The following is a 23,122-nucleotide window of genomic DNA, read 5'->3' as shown; positions in this document are numbered from 1 at the left end:
GAGTATGTTATTTATTAACAAGTCCAACCAAAGTTTCATCTAGGCGCGGTCGTTTAAACCATAATAGTTACGGCCGTAGACCCGAACTAGTTTTCAGAACATATTTCGAACCGTTTAGCATCGCAACCTGCGACCCGCGACCCGCGACCTGATCTCTTTTGGCCAACGGTCAACAAACCGCAAACTGATTTACAGCCCCCAGTGGCGATGCCAAGAAAAGAGAGAGAGCTTTGCCATTCCGAGTGGCTCTCTCGCTCGCTCTCTCTCCGGATCGGTTGCTCTTTTTGGCAGAACATGGGCTTTTGGCCAAAACCGTTTGTAGACGGCACATAAAAAGCTCGGGTCGCGTTGCTCCCCCAACAGTTCGGCAAACGAAACCTCTGTCTGTGGACCCCCAGAAATCGGGAGCTTGATTTAAGAACCAGAGCGATACCAGTCGAGAATCCCAGTGCGTGCGTGAAAGTAGAAACCCGAAGAAAATCCCCAAAAAAAAACCATGACCAAGTTCGTGGTGGTGGGCATGTGCCTGCTGATGGCCTTTGGCCAGATGGCTTCCGTTTCCGCCGTGACCGAGGCTCCGGAGGTGGAGCAGTCAACGGAGTCGCCCATCGCCGACATGGCGCTGATTGGTAGGACCACGGATCCAATGTCTCCCCCTAACCCCTAGAATTTCCATTAATCTCTGCCTGTGTTTCTCTTCTTTTTTTTCATGTGCCGTGTGTTTTGTTTTTATTTGTGCATTTTTTGTTTCTGTGATTTGTGTGCGGGTGACGCAGCGGATGCGCCAATGGCTCCCAAAACTCCCACGGAGAAGCCGCCCGTTGTCCAGGTAGCCCCAATGGTGGTGGAGGCTCAGGAGAAGTCCGCTCCGGTGGCCCAACAACCCCACACGGTGGCTGACTTCATCATCCACCCGCTGATCGCCTTCAAGCCACGCCAGGCCTCCCTAGAGGAGATCCAAGGCAAACAGGCACCGGCCGCACCGGGCTCCAGTGCCCCGGCGTCCCCGGGAACCTGGCTATTCGGCATGAATCCCGCTCAGCAGCTTGGCTCCTCCTTCTCGACGCTGGCCGGTTCCGTTTCCGGTTGGTTCAACGATCGCCTGGCGGCTGCCGGACAGCAGCTGCCCGGTTTGGTGGAAACCCCGGTGAGGGAGTCCACCACGAGCACCAGCACCACCACCTCCACGACCACCCAGCGACCAGACATCGTGGTGCGAGTGCAGCAGCGTCCCCAGAGGAACGGCAACCGCAATGGAAACCGAAATGGCAATGGAAACCTCAATGGCAATGGCAATGGCAATGGCAATGGCAATGGCAATGGAAACCTCAATGGCGGAAACCTGAACAGCAACAGGCGTCGCCAGCGCCCTAACCGCTTCAACAACCGACTGGACTCCTTCGAGGACGACTATTACGAGGACGATTACTTCCAGGGCAACCGATTCGATGAGGAGTTCGACGACGATGAGGACGAGCAAAGCCTGGAGCAATTTGAGGATGACGACTCCTTGGAGCTGCGTCCTCAGCAGAAGCCCAAGCGCAAACAGACCCAGGTGCAGGCCCAAAATCAGCGCAGGAAGTTCCAGCAGGATGAGCAGGTGGTCAGCCAGAAGCGCCGCCAATCGGTGACCCAGAACAAGAAGACCAAGGTGCAGAAGAAGCCAGTTCAGCCGGTGGTTGAGGAGTCGCAGGATGAGGAGGAGTTGGAGGATGACGAGAACGAGAACGACGATGAGGAGGAGGAAGAGCAGGTGCAGGAGGACGACAGCCAGGAACAGGACTTCCAGCCCGAGCCGGTCTTCGGTTCCAGCTCCTCGTCGACTAGGCGCAGCCAGAACCAGCCCAACTTCATCCAGCGCGGCCAGCAGAGCATCATCAGTCAGATCAGGCAGTTCACCCGTGGTCAAACGCCCGGAGAACTGGCCTCCACGTTGCGCAGGGGTCCATCCACATCGTCCTCGGGCTCCTCCAAGACCCGTCGGCCCCAGCAGACGACGCTACTGGTAAACCGCAATGGCCAGACCCTTTACGTGGCCCCCGAGCTGCTGGGCCTGAACTCTCCCTATCCCTACGCCTATGTCCAGGGTCAGACGAAGAAACAGAGGCTTCCCGTCAACGGTGCATTCCCACAGCCGCCACTAACGGTGCCGGTGAGGCGTCAAGGTCGTCCCACCCAGTACATCACCATTCCCTGGAGCCAGCTGGGCCTCTCACCGCCCGACCAGCAATCGGTCGTCTCCCTGGCCGAGGGCATCCAAGCGCAGCCCCTCATTCTGAATATTCCGCAGAGCGCCATTAGCCCGGTGAGGGGTGGTGCCAGCTCGGGCGGCCAGAAGAAGAAGCGTCCCCAGCTGACCGCATCGGCGGTTCCCCTCCTGGCCGACGCCTCCCTTATGGACATCTTCCAGCCTCCCCAGATCCCGCCCTCCAGAAACGGATCACCCTCTTCCGGATCCTCCATTAAGCCCATCTCCGCCCAGCCCGTCCTGATTGCCGCTAAGCCCGTAAAGGCTGGTGCAGTGGGAACCACCGGTCTGCTGCCCACTCGCATTCGTCCAGGAACGATTGTGGAGAAGGCCCCGGCTGTGGAGGCTTTGGAGAAGCCCATGGAGGTCACCGAAATCAAGCAGGAGCAGGAGATGATGGCCACGGAGCCAGCTGCTGCTGCACCGCAAATGGCCGCCAGCGGATCCGAGCAGCAGGAGTTCATCTTGGTTGGCGATGATGATGAGCCGGGCGTCTCCCGACATGTCCAGCCAGCTTTCGGTGATGCCCGCTATGTGTCCTACGGCGATTTCCATCCTTACCTCGATCTGCTGACCCAAAATAGGCGATTCGCGCTTAGGAAGAGCGGCAGGGCTTTGGAGATACTCGAAAAGCCGGTGGCCCCCAAGGGAGATTTGCAGAAGGAGGAGCTCCCCAAGGAGAAGGAGCAGAAGGAGGAACTTCCCAAGAAGGAAGTCCAGCTAGAGGAGATTAAGAAGGAGGAGCCCCAGAAGGAGGAGAACAACAAGGAGAAGCCCCAGAAGGAGGAGCCCCAGAAGGAGGAGAACAACAAGGAGAAGCCCCAGACGGAGGAGCCCCAGAAGGAGGAGCCCCAGAAGGAGGAGATCCAGAAGGAAGAACCACAAAAGATGGAGCCCCTGAAGGAGGAGCCCCAGAAGGAGGAGACCCAGAAGGAGGAGCCCAAAGTGGAGAACCCACAGCCTCTGGAGCAGTCAAAACTGGCAGCATAATTTTGTAAACGAACAACCCTCCAAAAATCGAACCCAAACGAGCTCGAATTGAAATAATGAAGATAACAAAAAAAATATGACAAACAAAACCAAAACCAAACGATTTTCAATCCCCGTGAAAACCACAAAGAAATAAATTTTTTTTACATTTTTTTTGCGTGTGTTAATGCCTGACCAAAAAGTTAAAGTTTCGCCGGCTCAAAAGAGAGAAAACTATTAGCAAACCTAAACATACTTTTTTTATCGTTTCTTCGGCCAGTTGAAAGTTCAAATCTGAAAGAGCATTGACCCTCGAAAGTCCAGAAACCTGATCTGGAGCCCCGAAAGCGATGGCTTCTTATTGAGACCCGTGCGGTTGACCGATTTAAATATGTATCTAACATTTTTGAACGCCTCTTTTTGCCGTACCTTAATTAATATTCCCGCAGCGATAAAAGAAATTCGCTGTTGGGTTCAAGCATAAATCACTGACAGATTAATTCTCGAAATGCAAATTAGTCGGCCGATTAACGGTATTTGGCGTAGATACAGTTGCCCGAGCGTAATAATCAATCGAAGGCAACACTGCGATTGGTTTTTATAGCACTCAGCTTTTCAAAGTATTTAAGGAAGTCTGGGAAGTTCAGCTAAGAATATCTTTTGAAGAATATCTAAAGCTTTAAGCTTAATGCTAGGATGCAAGCTAGTTTGTCCATATCAGTTGAAACTGAAAAGATTCTCATCGCGAAGCTCAAGTAAGGATAATGATAAGCTTAAGAAGGCTTAGACGCAACTAGAGGTTTTTTAGGAGCTTTAAGCCCAATATCACCATGCAAAAAAGAAGGAAGAAAGCATTAATGGCATAACAAACGATAGAGCTAGGTGATTATTTAAAAGTTTAATCAGACACTAAAGAATTTGAAAACGTAATTTTGTGTGAACTGATCAATAGCTTGCACAACAGTAGTTCTGGCCCAGTTAAAACTTCATAATCGGGTATTTAATTGAATGTTTAATTTAAAACGTATGGTCGAAGAAATGATATAAGCATAAAATAATGACAATTATAAACATGAGTCTCTCGCCAGCACACTCGACTTTTGGTTAAGGTAAACAAAATATACACGCAATTTATTTTCCAGCTTGAAGACCCCGGGCAACGTTTAGCGAGTCAAGCGAAGCTGGAGCCAACGATCCATCCCAGATAGATGAGATGAGAAGCTGCCAACACATTTGGCTAGATGTTGAGCCCCTAGCCATACGGCGGAAATTTGCATAATCATCCCGAGAAAAGAGCGGACACTATTAGGACAACATGCGAGCACTTCAGCTGGCCAGTTGACAACATTATTCCAGTATTTCCAGCATTATTCAGGCGATCGTTAATTGTTTCCAGCGACAATAGGCCGGGGTTAACGCTCAGGCAAGTGGCCAAAAAGCTGGCTAAAGAAACTTGGCTAAAGACGCCAAGCAGAAAAGCCCGAAGAAAGAGTTTGGAATTCGTATATTCATATTCTCCCATTCAGACGGGTGTGTGCCTGCCTGGCCATATATCTGGTCATAAATTCCCCCAGGCAAAGGTCAGCACCTGCCGAATCGTATTTTGACCATATAATTAAAGCCTGAGAAGAACCAAAGAACGGGCATTGAACTTTCAACTCGATTGGGCCCAGCCCATAATTCGGGCTTAGGCCAATTTATTAGCCAGCTGCCGGAGTTAGCCAAAAATTGAAAAACCAAAACTGGACAGCAGCTTTCTTTGTGCCGTTGTCTTCTTTGAATATGAATTTTTGAGGCCTGACCCCGTTGAACTTCTCCTGCGGCACATTCTTATGGAAATGAAGTTCGCGTTTCTTTTATTTTAGAAATTTTTCGCAGTTTCCGCCGCCTGTTGCCAAGCGGATTTCACTGTGACTTCTGGAATGTCTTGAATAAAATGAGCTTGAATTTAAAATGACCCAAGTGCTGGTGGATTTCTTTTTTTGGGGGGAAAATCGATTTCAAATTAGCGGATTTTTGGAATGTATCTTGACCGTTTAGCAAATTTCTTTAAAACATATATGCTAATTATTTGGTGACCCAATTTCGCCTAACAGTTCATCAGGTTTAAAAGAAAGAAATTAATTTATACGTACCCACAAATTTCGAAAACAATTTCCAGAACAAGATTAAAAAACAGTTATTTAAACTTTGTACTTTTCGAACTTTGAAAGTCTTTACTTAATAACTTTTCAAGCATTACAAAATACGCTACCATTTTGGAAATTCTTTTGCACTATGAATATTTATGGAATTAGATAATATAGGAATATATTAAAGGCACAGTTCCTAAATTGCTGGAGTGAGTTGGCTATTTTATTTGCTCAAAACTATTCTTTGATCTTTTTACATTTTTGCCGATGAATTTCAACTGGATAAAAATGAGCAAGATACGAAATGAATAGAAATTAGAGATTAATACTTGGGCAAATATATTCCAGTTTCAACACAGCTATTAAAATTTAAAAAAGTCTGAAACAAATATTGCATTTAAACACATATTTTTTCCAAGCTTAGAATTATTTGACTAAATTAGTCAGTATTGCCATGACTGCAATATCACTTCCATAACTGAAATCTGAAAACTCTATTCCAAAAATGAGTCAAGGGGACAACGCAACCACGGAGAAATTGCTGTTCTATGAGTTCGCCTGGCCACTTTTGGTCGCCGTTTTTGAGGAGAACCTGTACAGGATCGTCCTGGAGCTCTTGGCCCACATCCTGCTGATCGTGATAGCCGTGGTGGTGGTCAGAAAGACCTCGGAAATGGATGACAACCGCAGCGGCCAGCACGCCCTGTACGCCGTTTTGGGACTGTTTCTGTGCGTGGGTGAATCTCTGCTGGTGTGCCACTCCTGGTGGTTAGGAGACTTCCTCTCCGAGAAGCGGCTCAGCCTGCTACACATGGTGCTGGGAATGGTGGGACTTTGGCTGGGATCGGTGGGCATTTTCATGAAGAGCACCCTCAAGAGCAAGACACACGAGCCGCACTTTAATTCCAAACACGGATTGTGTGGCCTTTTGGGCCTTCTTCTTATCGGTGGCACCCTGGCCAGTGGGTTCGTCCTGGTGTACTTCACCCACCTGGCTCTGCACGTCCCCCACCGACTGATGGGCCTGTGTGGCTTCGTGCTCCTCTCGTGCAGCCAGTGGTTCTCCCTCAATCTGGGATTCGCCCGCAGGGAGTGGAGTAGCCGGAATATTAAGTGGCTCAAGATCGGAACGCTGGGCGCCTCCATTTCAGTGGTTGGCTACGAGTTCCTCTGCCTCTGTCGGGACATTGTCCACTTGCTGCCCAAAAACTGGTTCAAAGCAATTGCACTGAATTGATTAGCCTGATAATTACATTATAGAGTAATTTAACCAGAGTTATATAAACAACACTTATCAATATTGAATTGTAGAAGCTAATTGCGAAATGCCTGTATCTTGATGTAAATGAAATGTTTATTAACAAGTTGTTCACTTTTAAGAACCCTATTCAGCATAACCAAAAATATTATAAAAGGTCAGGCGGAAGAAGTGTTTTCGTAAGAAACATTAGCATACTTTCCGACTTTCAACTGTGAAAACACTTGGAAGAAGCACCTTTAAATGCACCTTGCGTGCAAAAAGCACCTTGTAAAATGGTTATATTGCAATGTGTCTAAAATGTTTGAACGTTCTGTAATTATGAAATCAAAAATTCCGTGTCCATAATAAAAGATTCATTGAAAGACCAAAGAAAACAGTAAAATTACACAGGGGGTTCGGGTTAGCATGTGAAATATTGGCCAACCTTCAGTCTTTCACCTGCAGAATTGGCCACTTCCCCGCACAAGAAGCCTCTTATGGCTGGCATATTAATCACGGGACAAAGCCATAATTCTATCCAAACGAGGCTCTATCAATCAGCGGTGCTGCTATACACATATAGACACACCATAGACACCCCCCTATACCATACAGCCCCCCTCCCATCGAGATCCACATTGTACATTGGGTATATGACCGGTGGCCGGGGATGGGATACGACCACTTCGCATGCGTCGCTGACTCCGAGAGCAGGTCCATCATGAGTTCGGATCGGCCCTTGACTTCTCGGGTTTCTTGGTCTTGGGTTCTTGGGCTGGCGATCTTGGGATTGTGCGTGTCTCTGATTGTTTTGTCATTAGCATGACCGGCGCGCTTTTTTGGGCCTTTGGTGATCTTCGACTTTTTGATTCGGCGGCGGCTGCTGATTTATTCAGCGCTCTTTCTTTTGTCCCACCGGCGGGTCACTGACTTTCGTTTCTAATTCTATTTTTCACCATTTTCTACATTTCTTCCACAAATTTCGCCACTTGAAATTATGCCGACATCGACCGCAATTATGCCCAATGTTCTTCTGGCCTGAGTGGGCTCTCTCTTCTCGGTTTCTGTGGGTTCTAGATTATGGATTCTGGATTTTTGGCCAGAACTTTTTCGCATAAAAACCTAATGCCGCCGCCGCAGATCGTACAGTTCTGTTTGGGCCTTGCTTACAATTAGGATCCGGTCGGCAGTAAATCTCTAATTTCTGTGCACTTTACGTCGAGAAATCTCTAAAATCAAGATGTCCAAGCTGGGAGCTATCTTGGTGGTGGGCTTGTGCCTGTTTGTGGCCGTGGCCTTGGCCGAGCCACGCCTCCAGCAAGTTCAGGGGCGCAATCAGGTGCAGGGTCAGAGGGCGCAGCAGCACCCCTACCTTTTCCTGTCCATTCCCAAGGGTCGCGCCAATGCCGGCGCCGTCGTCCAGGGCTTCGAAATTGTCGAGGAGGAGGAGGACGATCTGCAGGATGACGACCAGCACGATGACGAGCTGGAGGATGACGACGAGCTGGAGCACCAGCTGGGCTTGAAGTTTGCCCGCAGCGGTGTGGCATTCAGGCAGAGCCACGATGACGTTGAACAGGACGATGACCAGGATCAGGAGCAGGATCAGGTCCAGGATGAGCTGCCCAAGAAGCAGATGTTGGTTAACCGGGACCAGGCTGGCGCCATTATGGTGCCCGATGGCATTATCGAGATCGAGGGTCAGAGTGTCCTGGACGAGAAGACCGGCAAGGCGGCTCTCCTGGTGCCCCGTGCCGCCCTAGACGCCATTCCCGATGGCGCGGTGGTGGCTCTCATGGAGCGATCCGCCTCCTCCTCCGATGAAATCGAGGAGGAGCGCGCCAACCGCGTGGTGGTACGACGCCGCAAGAACAACGGACGCAGGAACATCCGCCGCCGGGGCATCAGCAACAACAATGTCCGACGCCGCCGCCGCCCCGCCCAAAGGCGTCGCCGTGCGGGCGGCAACCGCAGGCGCAACGTGCGCGTCATCCGCCCCCAGGGCGGCAACCGGAGGCGTGGCAACCAGAGGCGCCGCGGCCAGGTCGTCCTCCAGGGTTGAGAAAAGAAAACGGAGGTCGTCCTAACCCCATTTCTATATAGTATTATAGTTAAGATCCACTACCGATCAGGACAAGAATTTTGAAACACTTGATAACGATGCGACAAATAAAATGTGATATGAAAATTATAAATATTTTTTTGGTTTTTTTTATGGGTGGTGCACGATGTGAAATGAAACTACATGGAAATATTGTTGTTTTGCATTTTTAAGTTGCTTAATATTTAAAAAGTTCTGCGGTATATGCTGGTATACTATGATCTAATATTTAATCCCTATGCAAAAGGTAAATAGTCACAAAATTATTAATTTATCATATACTGTTGCTATTCCCTAGCGATATACATAATTAAGATTGGTTTGTTCCAAAATGAAAGGAATATGCGTTCTTACATTCAAGCCACTGCGCAGCCCAATTGGTAGAAAAAGTGGCATTTATCATTGGGATTATTTGTTAATTTGCTGATCATTTTTCAACAATAAGTATAAGATCTTCGACACAACCTCCATTACAATTCTTTTAATGTCAATGCGATATTAGAATTGGATATTGATATGATTAGATTGGCATTAGAATTAATAACTCAAAACTTAGTAAGATTAACGAACTGAAAATAAAATGCATATTATGAATTTACTTATTGGTTTTATAATAAAGCGGAAAAAGATGAACCGAAAGATCTTTGCACACTTATTTTGTTACACAATTAAAAGATTTGCTATAAAGAATTTTATTAATCGAATCGGTCGACCAACAAAATAGGTACTGCCCAAAGGAAACCATTCCGAAATTAAAAGGAGGATATAATTGAATTACTTGTCGTATACTGGATCCACAGATACTTTTAGTCAATAGAGTCTAGTCCAAATATATATAAAAATCAACAAAAAGTTTTAGGATATAAATGCACAATTAGATTTATATAAATACAGGAATACATATGTACATATATGGAAATAATTTTAAATCGCATTTTTTGTATTGTCTTGGGATTGCAAAAATATACAAAATAGAACCGCAGATATTTATTTTGAGTTGTGAAACAAAGATTTTGTCAACGAACTAGCCAACAAATCGCAAACCCTATATAAATGAATAATTCCGAGCATTGATAAAATTGCGATTTTATCGAAACAAATTTTGAGACTTCAGTTGAGTACTCCATTCCTTAGGGTGAAAATGCCGAGCACCGACTGAGCTGAAACAAACCAAGAACTGACATCACAGAACATCTGTGTAAGCCAGATTCCAGGGGTCAATCTCGACTTGACGTCAATCAATCATCGGCTGCTCGGCGATGGAAAGAAGAATGGTTTTGGCGAAAGAGATGGGAAATTAGCATAAAATTCGTACGCCTCTGACCCGCGACCCGGTTCACTTTGACCCCGGGCGAACTTTTGCTAATAGAGCTGGCCAAGAAGTGGGCACTGGAAGGAAATGGGGATGCGGGGCGGATGGCAGCAATCGATCAGCTGTATGGGCTCCAAGTGGGTATAAAATCCCGGGTCGGTCCATCAGTTGTCAGTCAGTTGTGAGTGAAAACTCAGAGACAACAAGTGAGTTTGGAACCCTCGATTCCCAGTCAAGGAAACCGTAATCCGTAACCCATAACCCGATAAGGAGATCCCATCTGCAGAATGCATTGCCTGCTTCAACTGAGTCTGGCTGTGGCCCTTTGCGCCCTCTTAGCCCCATCCGCTACCTTGGGTGAGTCCTCAGATATCTCGTTATTCTTTAGTCACAAAACAAGTAAACCACTATAACTGTTTCATCACTGCAATAGATAGTACAGGTTTAATATCATTTTCAAATATTTCATCTCAGCCGAACGCCGCAATGTGTACCGCCTGGGTGGACGCCCCTCGGACGCTCAGGGGGAGGCCCGCTTCACCTCGTCGATTGCCAACAAGCTGTCCTCGCTAAAGAGCACCACCACGACGACCACGGCCGCCCCCACTACCACCAGCACGCCGAGCACCACTACGGAGACGACCTCGCCGACCGCACCAACAACATCCACTGGCACCTCGACGAGCACTACCACACCCACTTCCGACACTTCTAGCACCACCGGCCGTGCCTTCCCCGTCATTCAAGACGATGTTGAGGAGGATGAGGAGATGCCCAGGGCCTACGAAGATGAAGAGGACGACGCTGACGACAGCGTAGAGGACGAGGACGAAGGCGACGATGACGATGAGGAGAACTACTATGTGGCCGCACCGTCCACCGCAGGCAACAGCAATGCCGTGCAGCAGTCCTCAGACTCCAATTCGTTGGTCCGCCCCTCGGAGCTGCAGTGGCGCCAGTTCCAGCAGGAACAGCGCAACCGTCGCCGCATCCAGCGCCTCCAGCGGGAGCACAACCAGCGGATCAGGGGCCTCCTTCGCCGCCAGAGGGCCGCCGAGAAGCGAAGCCAGCAACGCCTGCGCCGCCAGCGCCAACAGAGCCGTAGGCGCGTCTCCCAGCGCCAGCGCCGCAACAGGAACCGCTCCAAGGCTCAGCGCCAGCGCCAGAGGAAGAACAACATGAACCGTCGCCGCCGCCAGCAGCAGCAGCGCCAGCGCAGACATCGCCAGCAGCAGCGCCGCCGGCTCATCCGTCTCATGCGCCGTCGTCGTCGTGGCGGTCGTCGCAACTAAGGAGTTGATCCCGATCCCTGCCCGGATCAGATCAGATCCCCAAACGATCCCAGAACCCCCGAAATAAACCGATCTTGTATGCAACAAAATCCATATTTTTTTTTCATTATTACGAACACAAATGGCAAAAGGGTCGTTAGATTATCTTGGTCGATCTATGCAGCATTAAGATATCCAGCAGTAAGAACTGAAACTGAACCGAACTGTTGATCTAAACAACTATACATATAAAACTGTCTCGATTCTTGGCAAGACTTTATGAAATCCTTGGATCCCTGCAATCTTAAAAGATTGTCAAAATTGTTATGATCATATGAGATAACTAAACTTAGTTATGGGGATACTTTCATGATTACACAGCAATTTAAGGAAAGTACATGACATTTTTATAGGGCCTCAATCTAAATGAATACATTTCCGTTTAGGATACCAAAGTTGTTACATTGAAGAACGATTTATATAAGAAATAAGCTTAGCCTTGTAATATCCACGACTCGTTCGTTGCCAAACGTGCGAATGTCTTTCTTCGCGGAATTCTCAAGGGGTCACTGCCTATGCGGTTCATTGACACCTCAGCTCCACTTTCGCCCTTTGGGCCGCAGTCTAAAGACTGAGAATCTAAAATCAGAACCGAATATGAATATGCAAATGGTGTCGATTCGCGAGCTATATGCAAATGATGAGCGGCGATCGATCGGATGGCTGAGGTTACGGGTCAGATCGCGATTATTTATGGCATTATGCAAAACGCTTACAACGCCAATAGGCTGGCTTTTTCTTGGCCCTTTCTTCGTAGGCCCGAAAACAAACTAGCGCTGTCTCCTCTGCTCGGCCAACACACCTCTTTCTCGGAGTTTTGCATATGTTCCTCTCTTTAGCAGGTCCATTTGTTGTAACCTCTAGGGAACTAAGGCTATCTAGGGGCCATGGTTACATATAAATATGCCGGGGCTCGACCCAAGAAGTCAGTCAGCAACAGCTCAGCCATCCAAGAGATACTCAGATATTCCAGCCAAGCTAAAGGATATATAACTCAAGATGCATTTGATGAAGGGACTTTTACTCGTGGTGTGCCTGGCTGCCTTTGCCAACGGTGGGTGAACTTACAAATATAGGGGACTTTCAAAACTGATCATGTACAACATTACCATCTAACCCACAGCCAAGCCCCAGAACTTCCAGATCTTCGGTCGCCAGCGAGATGAGCCCGCCGCCCAAGGACGCCTGAGCACCTCTCAGCTGACCAGTCTGCTGAACAGCCTCAAGGGCAGCAGCTCCTCTACTACAGCAGCTCCCACTACCACCACGCTGCCATCCACCTCCACGATCACGACCTCGCCAACTGGACCCACCACCTCGACCGGCACCTCGACCTCTACCACCACCCCCACCACCGCCTCGCCCACTGGAACCACCAGCGGTCGCCAGTTGGAGCCGCTCGATGATCAGGAGGACGACGAGGAGGAGCAGCAGTTGGGCAACCAGCAGCACTTCCAGCTGGAGGATCAGTACGACGACGAGGAGGAGCACAACCAGGTGGCCCGCTCCCAGGCCAACCGCCGTCGCCAGGTGAACGCCCGCCGTCAGCGCCAGCGTCTGCAGCAGAAGTACCGCCGCCGCCAGCAGCAGCAGCGCCGCCGTCGCCAGCAGCAGCAGCAGAAGCGCCGCCAGCAGCAGAAGCGTCGCCAGCAGCAGCGCCGCAGGAGGCAGCAGAACCAGAAGCGCCGCCAGCGCCGCAACCGCCGCACCAACATGCGCCTGGCCAGCCGCTTCCGCCAGAGCACCCCCAACCGGAACCGCGTCATCCGCATCGGCGCCTAAGGCGGGGATTGCCCGGAAATCGATTTCAAACGACACTGAATAAATTGCAATGATATAATAATTTTGTTGGCTTTCTTTGGGAAATGGGAGTCGAGTGAGACAAGTCATTCGTCACTTGATCATACTATACTAAACATCGAGCCTGAAATGTATCAGGGATATAGGAAGTACAACTACTATTCTCAAAATAGCAACATACGAAATCGATCATCAACTCCTTTCTATATTCTTGATGCCTGGTTCTAATCTCTTTCACCAAATCTCAAAATCCACAATGAACCCGAATAAAATGAATGGATACAATACGGTTATCGACTTTTAAATGATGTGGACAGCGGGTCATCAATCTAGGCACACACTTTGAATGAAGATTTGTTTGAGAATTTATAAGGACAATATGAGGTCACCACTCCGAACTAGACCCTTGAAAGTGATGATAAAATTTATTTTTAATATTATAGTATCATAGCTTTCAATAGCCTATTCAATGTGCTATCTTTTTAGACATATTTCAAAGTCATTGTGATAATTCAGAAATCTGAAACGACCCCAAAAATTAGTATATGAACTACAAGCTATATGGGTTCATTGGCGCAACAATAATGTTACACTTTTAGACTTACATTACTGTGGGCAATGCACCAAACATGCAAATACATAATAAATATACAACTATTTAATGTTCCTTAGTTACAGAAAACCTTTTAAGTAAATATTCCATTGACGTCATATGGATCTTCAGCTCAAAAATTCGAGTAGTGGGGAAGCCTTCTAAAGCAAAAATTCGGTGGCCTATAAACTTTTGTATTATGCATTAATATAACGTCATTGGTTTGTTAAGCAAAACTAAGTAACTTATCGCAGAAATTTTGAAATCTGTGTTTATCAATCAGATTCCAAGTGAAATACTACAGCGAACTTTGGCTAATATATGTCGCATGGGTCAAACTAGTTCAACAATCGGCAAGCGGTCACCAAAATTTATGCAAAAACTTTGGCGAATGTGCAAATTTGCGAAAAAAGAAATGATAATGAGAATTATGGTTGCCGATTCTGGGTTGGATTGTTGTTGTTAGATCCGCAACTGGAGCGTGGGGTATATAACCCCGGCTGGCCGCTGGCAATATCACAGTCCACCGACGACCTTCCCCCAGGCACAGGCACAGGCACAGTCCCATCCAATCCAATCCTCAGGCCTAGATCAGTTCCACAGGAAATCCCAAGGAAAAGCGCAAGATGAAGTTCTTCTACGGAGCTCTGCTGGTGCTGGGCACAGCAATTATTGCCCAGGCGGCTGGTGAGTTTAGTTTGCAGTCTATTTTTCGGAAAATGTCCACTCCTGGCTATGTAAGCGGAGATTCCAGCGGACTACGAATGAACTGAGTGACCAATAACCTACATAAGCTACAATAATGTATTCACCATTCACCAGTTGCCCGCTCCAACGATGAGTCCGCCCAGGAGACCGCCCAGCAGTCCAAGTACCGCCTGTTCAAGCAGCCAGTGCAGGTCGAGGCACGCAACTTGCAGCAGCTGTTGGCCCTGAAGCAGCCATCCTGCCCACCGGCGGCACCTGCCACCACCACTACCACTGAGCCCAGCACCACCACGATCACGACTTCTCCCACTGGACCCACAACGTCCACCGGAACGTCCACATCAACCACCACACCCACTACTGCATCCCCTACTACTACCGATAGCTCTAGCTCCCGTCGTTCATTCAACAACCAGGTGGAGGAGAACGAGGACGACGACGACGAGTTCGAGCAGGAGGAGGAGGAGGGAAAGTATCTGAACCAGGATGACGAGCAGGAGGATGACGATAACGAAGAGGACGGCTTCCAGCTCGTGGCTCCCAAAGTCTCAGCTTCCTCATCCTCTGCCATGCGCCGTCGCGCCAGCAACTCCAACGGATCCTCCGGCAACAAGAACCAACTGTCCAACAGCGAGCTGATCCGCGAAATCGAACTGCGCCGCCAGAAGGACCTCAACGACCAGCTGCGCAAGCAGCTGTCCAACGCCCGCCGCCGTTCCAACCAGAACCGCCGCCGTGCCGTTAACAAACGCCGTCGTGCCCTTCGCCGCCAGCAGCAGAAGCGTCGCAACCAGTCCCGCCGCAGCCAGCAGAAGCGTCGCTCCCAGAACCGCCGCCACCGCAACGCCCGCCGCCGTCAGCGCCGCAACAACCGCCTGAGCCGCCTGCGCCAGCGTCGTCGCGCCAACCGCCGCCGCAACTGAGCGATCCACCGGTTAGCCCTTGGCTATGACCTCTGAACCACGCCATCTACGATTTCAATAAAGCGAATATATACAAAAAAAAAATAATCCATTGTCTTATCAATATTCTTGGATTCTGCTAGAAATTTGTCAAGCAACATCCCATCAGCTTCCGCAAATCAACCAATTGCAACTTACTTCTCATACCCACAAAACATATCAAATGTTATATCCTACATTTAGATTCCATTGGATTTCTCTAAAACGTTATACGATAGCAACATGATAATCTCAGGAATATGTGGATAGTACCAGTACAAGAATGTAATGTTATTTATTTTACATGTAGCTATATATGTAGCTCAATATATTATAATCATCAAACACATTTATTTCGGACTCCTGAAAAACGAAAAGAACGTGAATTGAATTACTCGTTTTGGGTTTAGCTTTACGAATGGAATATTAAAGATCGTTAGGCACACGTTTATGGCACTTTGTGGGTCACTTTCGCAGGCTTTGGGCCACCTTCGACCCAGCGGCTTCAATTAGAAACGAATTTCAATAGATTTTCACTTTTTTTCAGCCCACTCTAGCAAAAGCCCAAGGCGCTGCAGAAACCTGAAGACCAAAACCCCAATTCCAATTCCAATACCAATTCGAAAACCCAAAGGCGTTCCGCATGGCCGAAAACCCATGGGATGACCGGCAGAATGATGACGACGGAGAATTTGGAGAATATACATTATAGCTGGCAGCGATTTGACGATTTGAGCCACCACCACGGATCAATTGAATTTCAATTGTGTACACAGATTTACCGTTCGGCACTTACGATTTGCATTCCACAGCGTATTTTGCGGGACTATAAAAAGCCTCATTGCTGGACGATATAGTATCAAAGCCTGATTGTCCAGCCATCGGCAAGCAACAGAAATCGCAGCGATTTTGGTCTACCCGAAAAGTTCTCTCCTTAACCAGAGTAGTTTCCCGAAGACACAAAAGAGTTTATACATTATACATTTAACCGAAATGAAGTTGTACGCCATCGTGATCCTTTTCGCCTGCTGTCTTCTGGCGGCACAGGCGGCACCCGAGAAGAAGATGGCCCAGAAGTCGCGTCAAGCCGACCAGGACGTCAAGGTGGGCCAGGCCGCTTCCAGCGCTGGTGCATCGACCACTGCCAAGGATCCCTCCAGTGGCAGGCTGTTCCTCAAAAAGTTCCTGACCTTCAAGAACCTGTTCAGCAGCAGCAACCAGCCGGTGATCCCGATCATTATCACCGGTGCCGGAACCGGGACGTCCACTGGCACAACCTCACCCACATCGCCCACGGTGACGGTGACCTCAACGGGCACGATTCCCTCGGCCACTGGCACCATCACCACATCGCCCACGACACCCACCTCGCCGACAACAACAACCGCACGGCGAACGGTTATCAAGGGTGCCCGCTATGGCAGCAACGATGACGAACAGGAGCTGAATCACGAACAGGATCAGGACCAGGATCAGGATCAGGACCAAGAACAGGACCAGGAGCTGGCCCAGCCCGCCCAGGCCTACCCCGCCGAGTTGATGGACGAGCAGGCTCTGCAGGCCGCCCTGGCCGCTGGCGCCCAAGAATACGAGGTGGTCACCTCCGGCCACGATGTGCAGGGAACTAGCGGAGCCACCGGCGAGGGAGCCAAGGCCACCCAAAGCAATAACCACATCAGCCTGCGACGCAAGGGCGCCCGCCGCGGCCAGGTGATCAGCGTTCGCATCCCGCCCCGGTACCGTCGCTACTTCAAGAACGGCCAGAAGGTGATGCTCAACACCGGTAGTCGTCCCGCCTCCAAGCGCCGCGTGGTCCGCAAGCGAGTGCCTGCCAAGAAGATCAACAAGAACAACAACCGGAGGCGCAACGGCAACAAGAAGAACCGTCGCAATCGCAACAAGAACCGCCGCAACCGCATCACCGCCGTCTAAGGATCATCGATTCAAGTTCAGGGGATCCCGCGATCCGACCACTTCCAGCAAGATAATTTTTTTTTCTAATTTATTGTAGCCTAACTTACAACTGCCGCACTTCCTGCGACAGGATAAACCATAAATAAAGCCATTCAAGAGTACTTCAACTGCTTTCTTACTTTATCTTTGTGTGGGTGGTTTTGATCAATCAAAAAAATTGTAGAAAATGAGTCAAATAATTTAACTTCTTAAAATAGAAAAACTCTTGCCATAAGTTCCTCTTTTATTTAAAAAACCAGTTATCACAAAATACCCCTCTCCCTGCTCAACATTAAATTTCTATTAAACAAAATAAGAAGATATATACATGCTCACTTTTGGGTAACAAACTTTACCACACATTTTGGGCCTATTAAAATCATATTAATATTTGTCTAAATTCCTAAACCATTTTCAAAAACACATCCCTCTAAAGATCTGAAGTCACAACGATCAAGTACCAAAGATCAATGATCGTTGATCTCCAGAAGCAAATAAACGCAAAAACAGTGGTTGGTACAATCTCCTTTATGGGCATAGAATCAAAAAAAATCTCTGTGAAAAGTACGCACTTGACCCACATTTCTGGGCCGAGATCAGCAAAGAGATCAGATCGTGACGAATGATGGGGCAATTTTCGGGTATTTAAGCGGCTGTTTAGCCCGGGGCTGAGTACAAACATGGCTGGACAGCGATTTCTGATCGTACTGATCGTGGTTTCGATCTTGTTACCATCGATTCCGGTGATTTCTGCCAAAACCTGCGGATCGAGACTCCAGTTGCGGACCCAAAATGATCCCGTAGATCTCAGTCGGCTGAGCGAGAAGCAGCTGAAGCAGCTCGTTGAGCAGTTGGCGAAATTGCAGGCACAGAAGGGCCAAGATGGTGGAGATCTGGTGGATGAAGAGGAGGAAGGAGACGACCCGAATCAAGATCAGGAGCTGGAGGATCCCGAAGATGATCACCGCGGCAGTAGCCGCCCATGGAACAGGGTGCAGCGGATAATCCGGCGACAGCTGGTGAAAATACCCAAGCGATATCTCAAGAAGCTCCTCAGGCAGTTTGGATTGGCTCGGAGTGCTGGACATGGCGGGGTCCGGAGTGCGGACTTGGGTCCCCAGCTGGAGGAGTACTACCTTATACCACTGGAGTGAAATGAATTGAGGGGAAATACACACCCATTTTGGGGATACAACACTTCTTCTGGCACTCTTTTGGGCGCTGGGCTGAAAACAATTGACGAGGGATGGTCGGGGAATATATGTACATACATATTTGAAATACTGTTGGCCTTCGTTACAGCCTTCCTTACAATAAAAATGAATTTAAAATATTAATTGAAGAACTGCTTGCTCTGCACTACATTTATTAACCGGTTTCATACTACCAATGAATCCCCATCTCGTTACGTACTTAAAATACGTAGGCGTATTTTTCAAGCGAGCCCAAAACTATGTTTGCACAAACAATACAGATTTTAAAGCGCTTTTATGATCTTTGGACTTCTCAATTTTTGTTTTCTTCGAATGTACTTATGGTTCCACCGAAAAGCTCTCTGAAAACGATCGTGTGGTGAAGCTTTCCACCGCTTATGTTTTATTTGCTCATAGCTAATCAGCTTTGGAACAGCTGTTGGCCGGCGATAACTTTTAGTGATTATATATGTAGTTGTCGCACGACGTTTGAGGGGCAAACAAGTGAAAACTGCTGTTTACTAAGTCATTTTCGGAGCCATGTCAGTGGGAGTACTAGCTGGAAAAGTGGCCCTGGTAACAGGTGTGTATCCCCATTTTTCCTTGACATCTAGACTTCATTTGCGACTCTGATCTCCGTTTTAGGAGCCGGTTCGGGTATTGGTCGTGCCACCTGCCGCCTTTTGGCCAGAGATGGTGCCAAAGTGATCGTTGCCGACCGCAATCTGAAGGCAGCCCAGGAAACCGTTCAGGAATTGGGCCCCGAGCGATCTGCCGCCCTGGAAGTGGACGTTTCCTCTGCCCAGAGTGTCCAATCCTCGGTGGCCGAGGCTCTAAAGAAGTTCCAGCAGGCACCCACTATTGTGGTCAATTCGGCTGGAATAACCCGAGATGGTTATCTGCTCAAGATGCCCGAACGGGACTACGATGACGTGTACGGGGTAAACCTGAAGGGCACCTTCCTGGTCACACAGGCCTATGCCAAGGCCATGATCGAGCAGAAGCTGGAGAACGGCAGCATTGTGAACCTCTCGAGCATCGTGGCCAAGATGAACAACGTGGGCCAGGCCAACTATGCGGCCACCAAGGCGGGAGTGATCTCCTTCACGGAGGTGGCCTCCAAGGAGTTCGGCAAGTTTGGCATTCGGGTCAACTGCATCCTGCCGGGCTACATAGACACGCCCATGGTGGCGGTGGTGCCCGATTCCGTGAAGCAGCAGGTGGTGCAGCGCTGCCCCTTGGGCAGATTGGGTCAGCCAGAGGAGATCGCCGAGGTGATTGCATTCTTGGCCTCCCCGCAGTCGTCCTACGTCAATGGAGCCGCCATCGAGGTCACCGGGGGCCTCAAATAATCGGGGAATATGTGCAATCCATAGAAGGATGGCTTCTATATATATATTGCAAGAGTGGGTCCAGATTATTGCATTTACATGTCCAGTCATTCGTTAAAAATTTTTTTTTTTTAAATATATAAATCAACTTAAACATATGTTCGCTAACAGTACTATCACATATTATTACAATCCTACAAAACGTATGCCTTTTAATTCGTAAACATGTTCTTCAATATGAACATTGACCTCACACCTGTTGCTGTTGTTCGCAATTCAAACTACGCCATCTATGGGTGATCTTTATATCGCACAGCTCTTTAGTTTATCGATACTATCGTTTGAGAACGTAACTTGGCAATAAAGTATATGGCATACCTTTGGGAGAATTATTGTAGCCCCTTTTCAAATGCCCATAAGAATGCAAAACTTACTTTGCAGTCCACCACGTACGCCTCCGATCAGTTGTTTCGATCAAAAATCTATGCTCTGATAAGCGAAACCACCGCAACGTCCCCATACCATTGCGATTGACCACAAAAGGACCGTCGAAGTGGGAAATGGAATGTGCGACACGGCTTGTTGTGGTTTGTTGGCAGGGCTGTGGGTGTGGGGCTGTGGGTGGGTGGCTATTCGTTATTTGGACCCACCGAAATGTACAATATTAATATATTTCACAATTCCCCAGCTGCTAATTAACTCAGTCGCTTACATACACAGTCGCACTGGGAGATATATGCACGTCAGGCGACTCACACATATGTTTGAGTGGTGGTTGGGTTGTTTGGGGTCCCGGGTTTTCCGCCTCTGTGGTCGTGCGTGCAATTTAAATAATGAAGACATTTTATTAATTCAAGAAATTCAACTCTCCCCCACTGGCCACGCACACAGGGACACAATCGCACACACACGCACACACATGCACACACACAAGCAGAACATACATAGAACAGCAATTACAGTGGCCACCCAGCATTAAGCAACCTCCCACCACCGACAGCACCGCATAAAGGCTCACACAAAACTTGCCAGCCATTTTGGGGTTAGGGATGACGGGCGGGAAACCGTCACCACCCACCATCCACAAAACCACCCAACCACCAGCTGGTAGCTGGTGCGTTTCCCATTTCCTTTGGTTTTTAGTGCATAGTGAAAAACAAAACATTTGCTAATCATATGAAGCGACCCTGAGCTGCCGCTCTTTTTGCTTCTCGTGCACTGGAACAAATAAAGGAATCATTTTCACAACCAAGCTAAGATAACTTCATCCAACAGACATAATAAACATTATAGTTCAGGAAGAATCCCTCATTTCCAGCAATGGTAGCAACCCTTTCAAAGCACATTCAAGAAAACACAAGCTGTTTGAACTGCAATATTATTTATTTGCGGAATCCCATTTGATTGAAAGTAGGTCAATGATTTTTCCGAGTGCTTTCCAGCCACCTGTCTCTGTCGCTCCTTCGACCACTCTCTTTGTAGCAATTAACAACGCAGTGCGACACAAGCGGCGACGACAAGCCAACACTTGAGCCATAAACCAGCCCAACACGACCCCCGTAACGACCCCGAACAACCGAACCACAAACCCCCGAACCTCCGAGCCCCCGAATCCCGAACCCTGTGCCCAAAAAAACCCACGGCTTCGGAGCGACCAGCGCTTTGGCACTTGCCATATCTCATGTTAATGAAATCGTAACTCTTCGGGCGCCTCGTGTCCGTTTTTTGTGCCATCTCCAGTCCCGTCCGCCGTGCCCCTTGAAAAGCGGGATCCAAAAAGGAGCCGAGGGAACCTGAAACCCGAAAGGATGTTGGATTGCAGAGTGATTAACGCGCCGGAGAAACTCCGCACGACTTCACGGACGATGCGAGTTGCAGTTTCTGAAGCAGCTTTCACGGAACTTTGCAATTGTCAACGAGCTGGGTTTTTTGGGAAACAGAAAGAAATTTTCCCAAATAAATTAAAGTTCTGGAAGCATACATATGTGGAGAAAAGCATATTGAATATTTGTGTGCAAGTATAACACGGCTTACCAAACTTCAATTGTTGATATAAAAGTGTTCAAGGTTTCATACATGAGTGGGAATATTAGAAAATTCCTTTAGCAGAGTAGCACTCGAATAAAATTAACATTAAATTAGACTAAAGAAACTGCAAGAGAGCTGGTGCATTTCCAGAAAGGGTTCTGAATAGGATTCCAACTAATGTCAGTTTCTGTGGCTTTACTTTCACCAGTCTCTTGACATTTGCCAACTCACGTTAGTTTCAGTTTTCGAGAGTTTCCCCTTCGCTTTTCCAATGAAAAAAAAAGAAAACGCTAATTAACACAGCCAACCGCAATTGCAACTTCCTTCTGGCTAAGTGCACGTATGTTTGAGCGACCCACCACCACCCAGCACCACCCAGCACCAAACCCACCGCCCCAAAACACCCAAACCCAACGCCCCCAGCGAGCCACGTGTGACAGCGAGGGTCGTTCGGTGACAAAGGGCAACTAATTTAGTTTAATGGGCGTCGTGCGCGACTTTGTTGCCCATAGCCGCAGAATTTCTTGCGGCCAACACTTGCCTCAAGGGGCGGCGAAAAAGGGTCCTGCAAATAGCGGCCAGAAGGGAAGGGCGGGGGAGGGAGGAGGTGGGGCTCAGAGGAAGGGGTCAGAAGCCAGGAGCTGGTGAACGGGTGGGTGTGGGTGTGGGGGTGGTTCACCGGTTGGGCCACCCTTACGCACTCTCATTAAGCATTTTTAGTCGAGCTTAGCGAGCCGTTTGTTTGCATTGTCAACTTCACAACTCTGGTCATTCACACTGAGCGAAAATACTGTGGCCACAGGACGCAAACGAAATGATGCATAAGAAAGTGTTTGTTTACTACTTACTCAGATTCGTTTTCAGTTAAATTATTTTGCCTGTAATTTAGAAAGTAAAAGGAAATCAATAACATAAAAGTGTAATAATTTAACATGAAATTTAGAAAGTAAAAAGAAATCAATAACAAAAGAACACAAAAGAATTCAAATAAAGTTCATGAAATAGATATTTTTGATTTCCAAATTTGAGTAAAAGACGTTTGCTTTTATTTAAAAGTTTTTATTTTCAGCACTTGCTTATTCGCGAAAGGCAACCATTCTTAATTGCGAATATAGAATATACCCACCTTTTTCTGCAGTGCAGTAACTCCGAGAACGGCGAGGCGACTTGCCATAAATTAACACACATGACTGGCGGTGGTGGTGCAAGTGGTGCCAGCGGTGCCAGTGGTGGAACATTTTCA

The 23,122-nt window shown here is 48.2% G+C and overlaps 9 protein-coding genes across 9 annotated transcripts; all 9 read left to right on the top strand.

Annotated features, from left to right (window-relative positions):
• The first annotated feature begins 379 nt into the window (after nt 1-379).
• On the top strand, nt 380-3,238 carry LOC122624843 (mediator of RNA polymerase II transcription subunit 15). The gene is made up of 2 exons (XM_043804568.1): nt 380-629; nt 777-3,238. The coding sequence occupies exons 1-2, from the start codon at nt 497-499 to the stop codon at nt 3,236-3,238; spliced, it is 2,595 nt and encodes an 864-aa protein (XP_043660503.1). The 5' UTR covers nt 380-496.
• Nucleotides 3,239-5,793: 2,555 nt separating this feature from the next.
• LOC122624663 lies at nt 5,794-6,654 on the top strand. Its single transcript, XM_043804331.1, has one exon. The coding sequence runs from the start codon at nt 5,855-5,857 to the stop codon at nt 6,584-6,586; it is 732 nt and encodes a 243-aa protein (XP_043660266.1). The 5' UTR covers nt 5,794-5,854; the 3' UTR covers nt 6,587-6,654.
• A 1,175-nt stretch (nt 6,655-7,829) lies between these two features.
• Nucleotides 7,830-8,651, top strand: LOC122624883 (histone-lysine N-methyltransferase SETD1B). The gene has a single exon (XM_043804637.1). The coding sequence runs from the start codon at nt 7,830-7,832 to the stop codon at nt 8,649-8,651; it is 822 nt and encodes a 273-aa protein (XP_043660572.1).
• Nucleotides 8,652-10,289: 1,638 nt separating this feature from the next.
• On the top strand, nt 10,290-11,294 carry LOC122624922 (trichohyalin). Its single transcript, XM_043804699.1, has 2 exons — nt 10,290-10,359; nt 10,477-11,294. Exons 1-2 carry the CDS (start codon nt 10,290-10,292, stop codon nt 11,292-11,294), a joined length of 888 nt encoding a protein of 295 aa, XP_043660634.1.
• Nucleotides 11,295-12,332: 1,038 nt separating this feature from the next.
• On the top strand, nt 12,333-13,115 carry LOC122624820 (serine/threonine-protein kinase pakD). Its single transcript, XM_043804535.1, has 2 exons — nt 12,333-12,387; nt 12,457-13,115. Exons 1-2 carry the CDS (start codon nt 12,333-12,335, stop codon nt 13,113-13,115), a joined length of 714 nt encoding a protein of 237 aa, XP_043660470.1.
• A 1,179-nt stretch (nt 13,116-14,294) lies between these two features.
• LOC122624866 (trichohyalin) lies at nt 14,295-15,356 on the top strand. Its single transcript, XM_043804609.1, has 2 exons — nt 14,295-14,412; nt 14,548-15,356. The coding sequence occupies exons 1-2, from the start codon at nt 14,352-14,354 to the stop codon at nt 15,354-15,356; spliced, it is 870 nt and encodes a 289-aa protein (XP_043660544.1). The 5' UTR covers nt 14,295-14,351.
• Nucleotides 15,357-16,367: 1,011 nt separating this feature from the next.
• On the top strand, nt 16,368-17,306 carry LOC122624881 (ubiquitin carboxyl-terminal hydrolase 36). The gene has a single exon (XM_043804633.1). It carries the CDS (start codon nt 16,368-16,370, stop codon nt 17,304-17,306), a length of 939 nt encoding a protein of 312 aa, XP_043660568.1.
• A 701-nt stretch (nt 17,307-18,007) lies between these two features.
• On the top strand, nt 18,008-18,481 carry LOC122624066. Its single transcript, XM_043803499.1, has one exon. The coding sequence runs from the start codon at nt 18,008-18,010 to the stop codon at nt 18,479-18,481; it is 474 nt and encodes a 157-aa protein (XP_043659434.1).
• Nucleotides 18,482-18,964: 483 nt separating this feature from the next.
• On the top strand, nt 18,965-20,009 carry LOC122624331 (estradiol 17-beta-dehydrogenase 8). The gene is made up of 2 exons (XM_043803833.1): nt 18,965-19,103; nt 19,166-20,009. Exons 1-2 carry the CDS (start codon nt 19,061-19,063, stop codon nt 19,870-19,872), a joined length of 750 nt encoding a protein of 249 aa, XP_043659768.1. The 5' UTR covers nt 18,965-19,060; the 3' UTR covers nt 19,873-20,009.
• The last annotated feature ends 3,113 nt before the right edge of the window (nt 20,010-23,122 follow it).

The sequence above is a fragment of the Drosophila teissieri genome, chromosome X (genome assembly GCF_016746235.2).
Source record: "Drosophila teissieri strain GT53w chromosome X, Prin_Dtei_1.1, whole genome shotgun sequence".
In the NCBI taxonomy this organism is placed as follows: Eukaryota; Metazoa; Arthropoda; class Insecta; order Diptera; family Drosophilidae; genus Drosophila; species Drosophila teissieri.
This window is presented reverse-complemented; position numbering and strand designations above follow the sequence as displayed.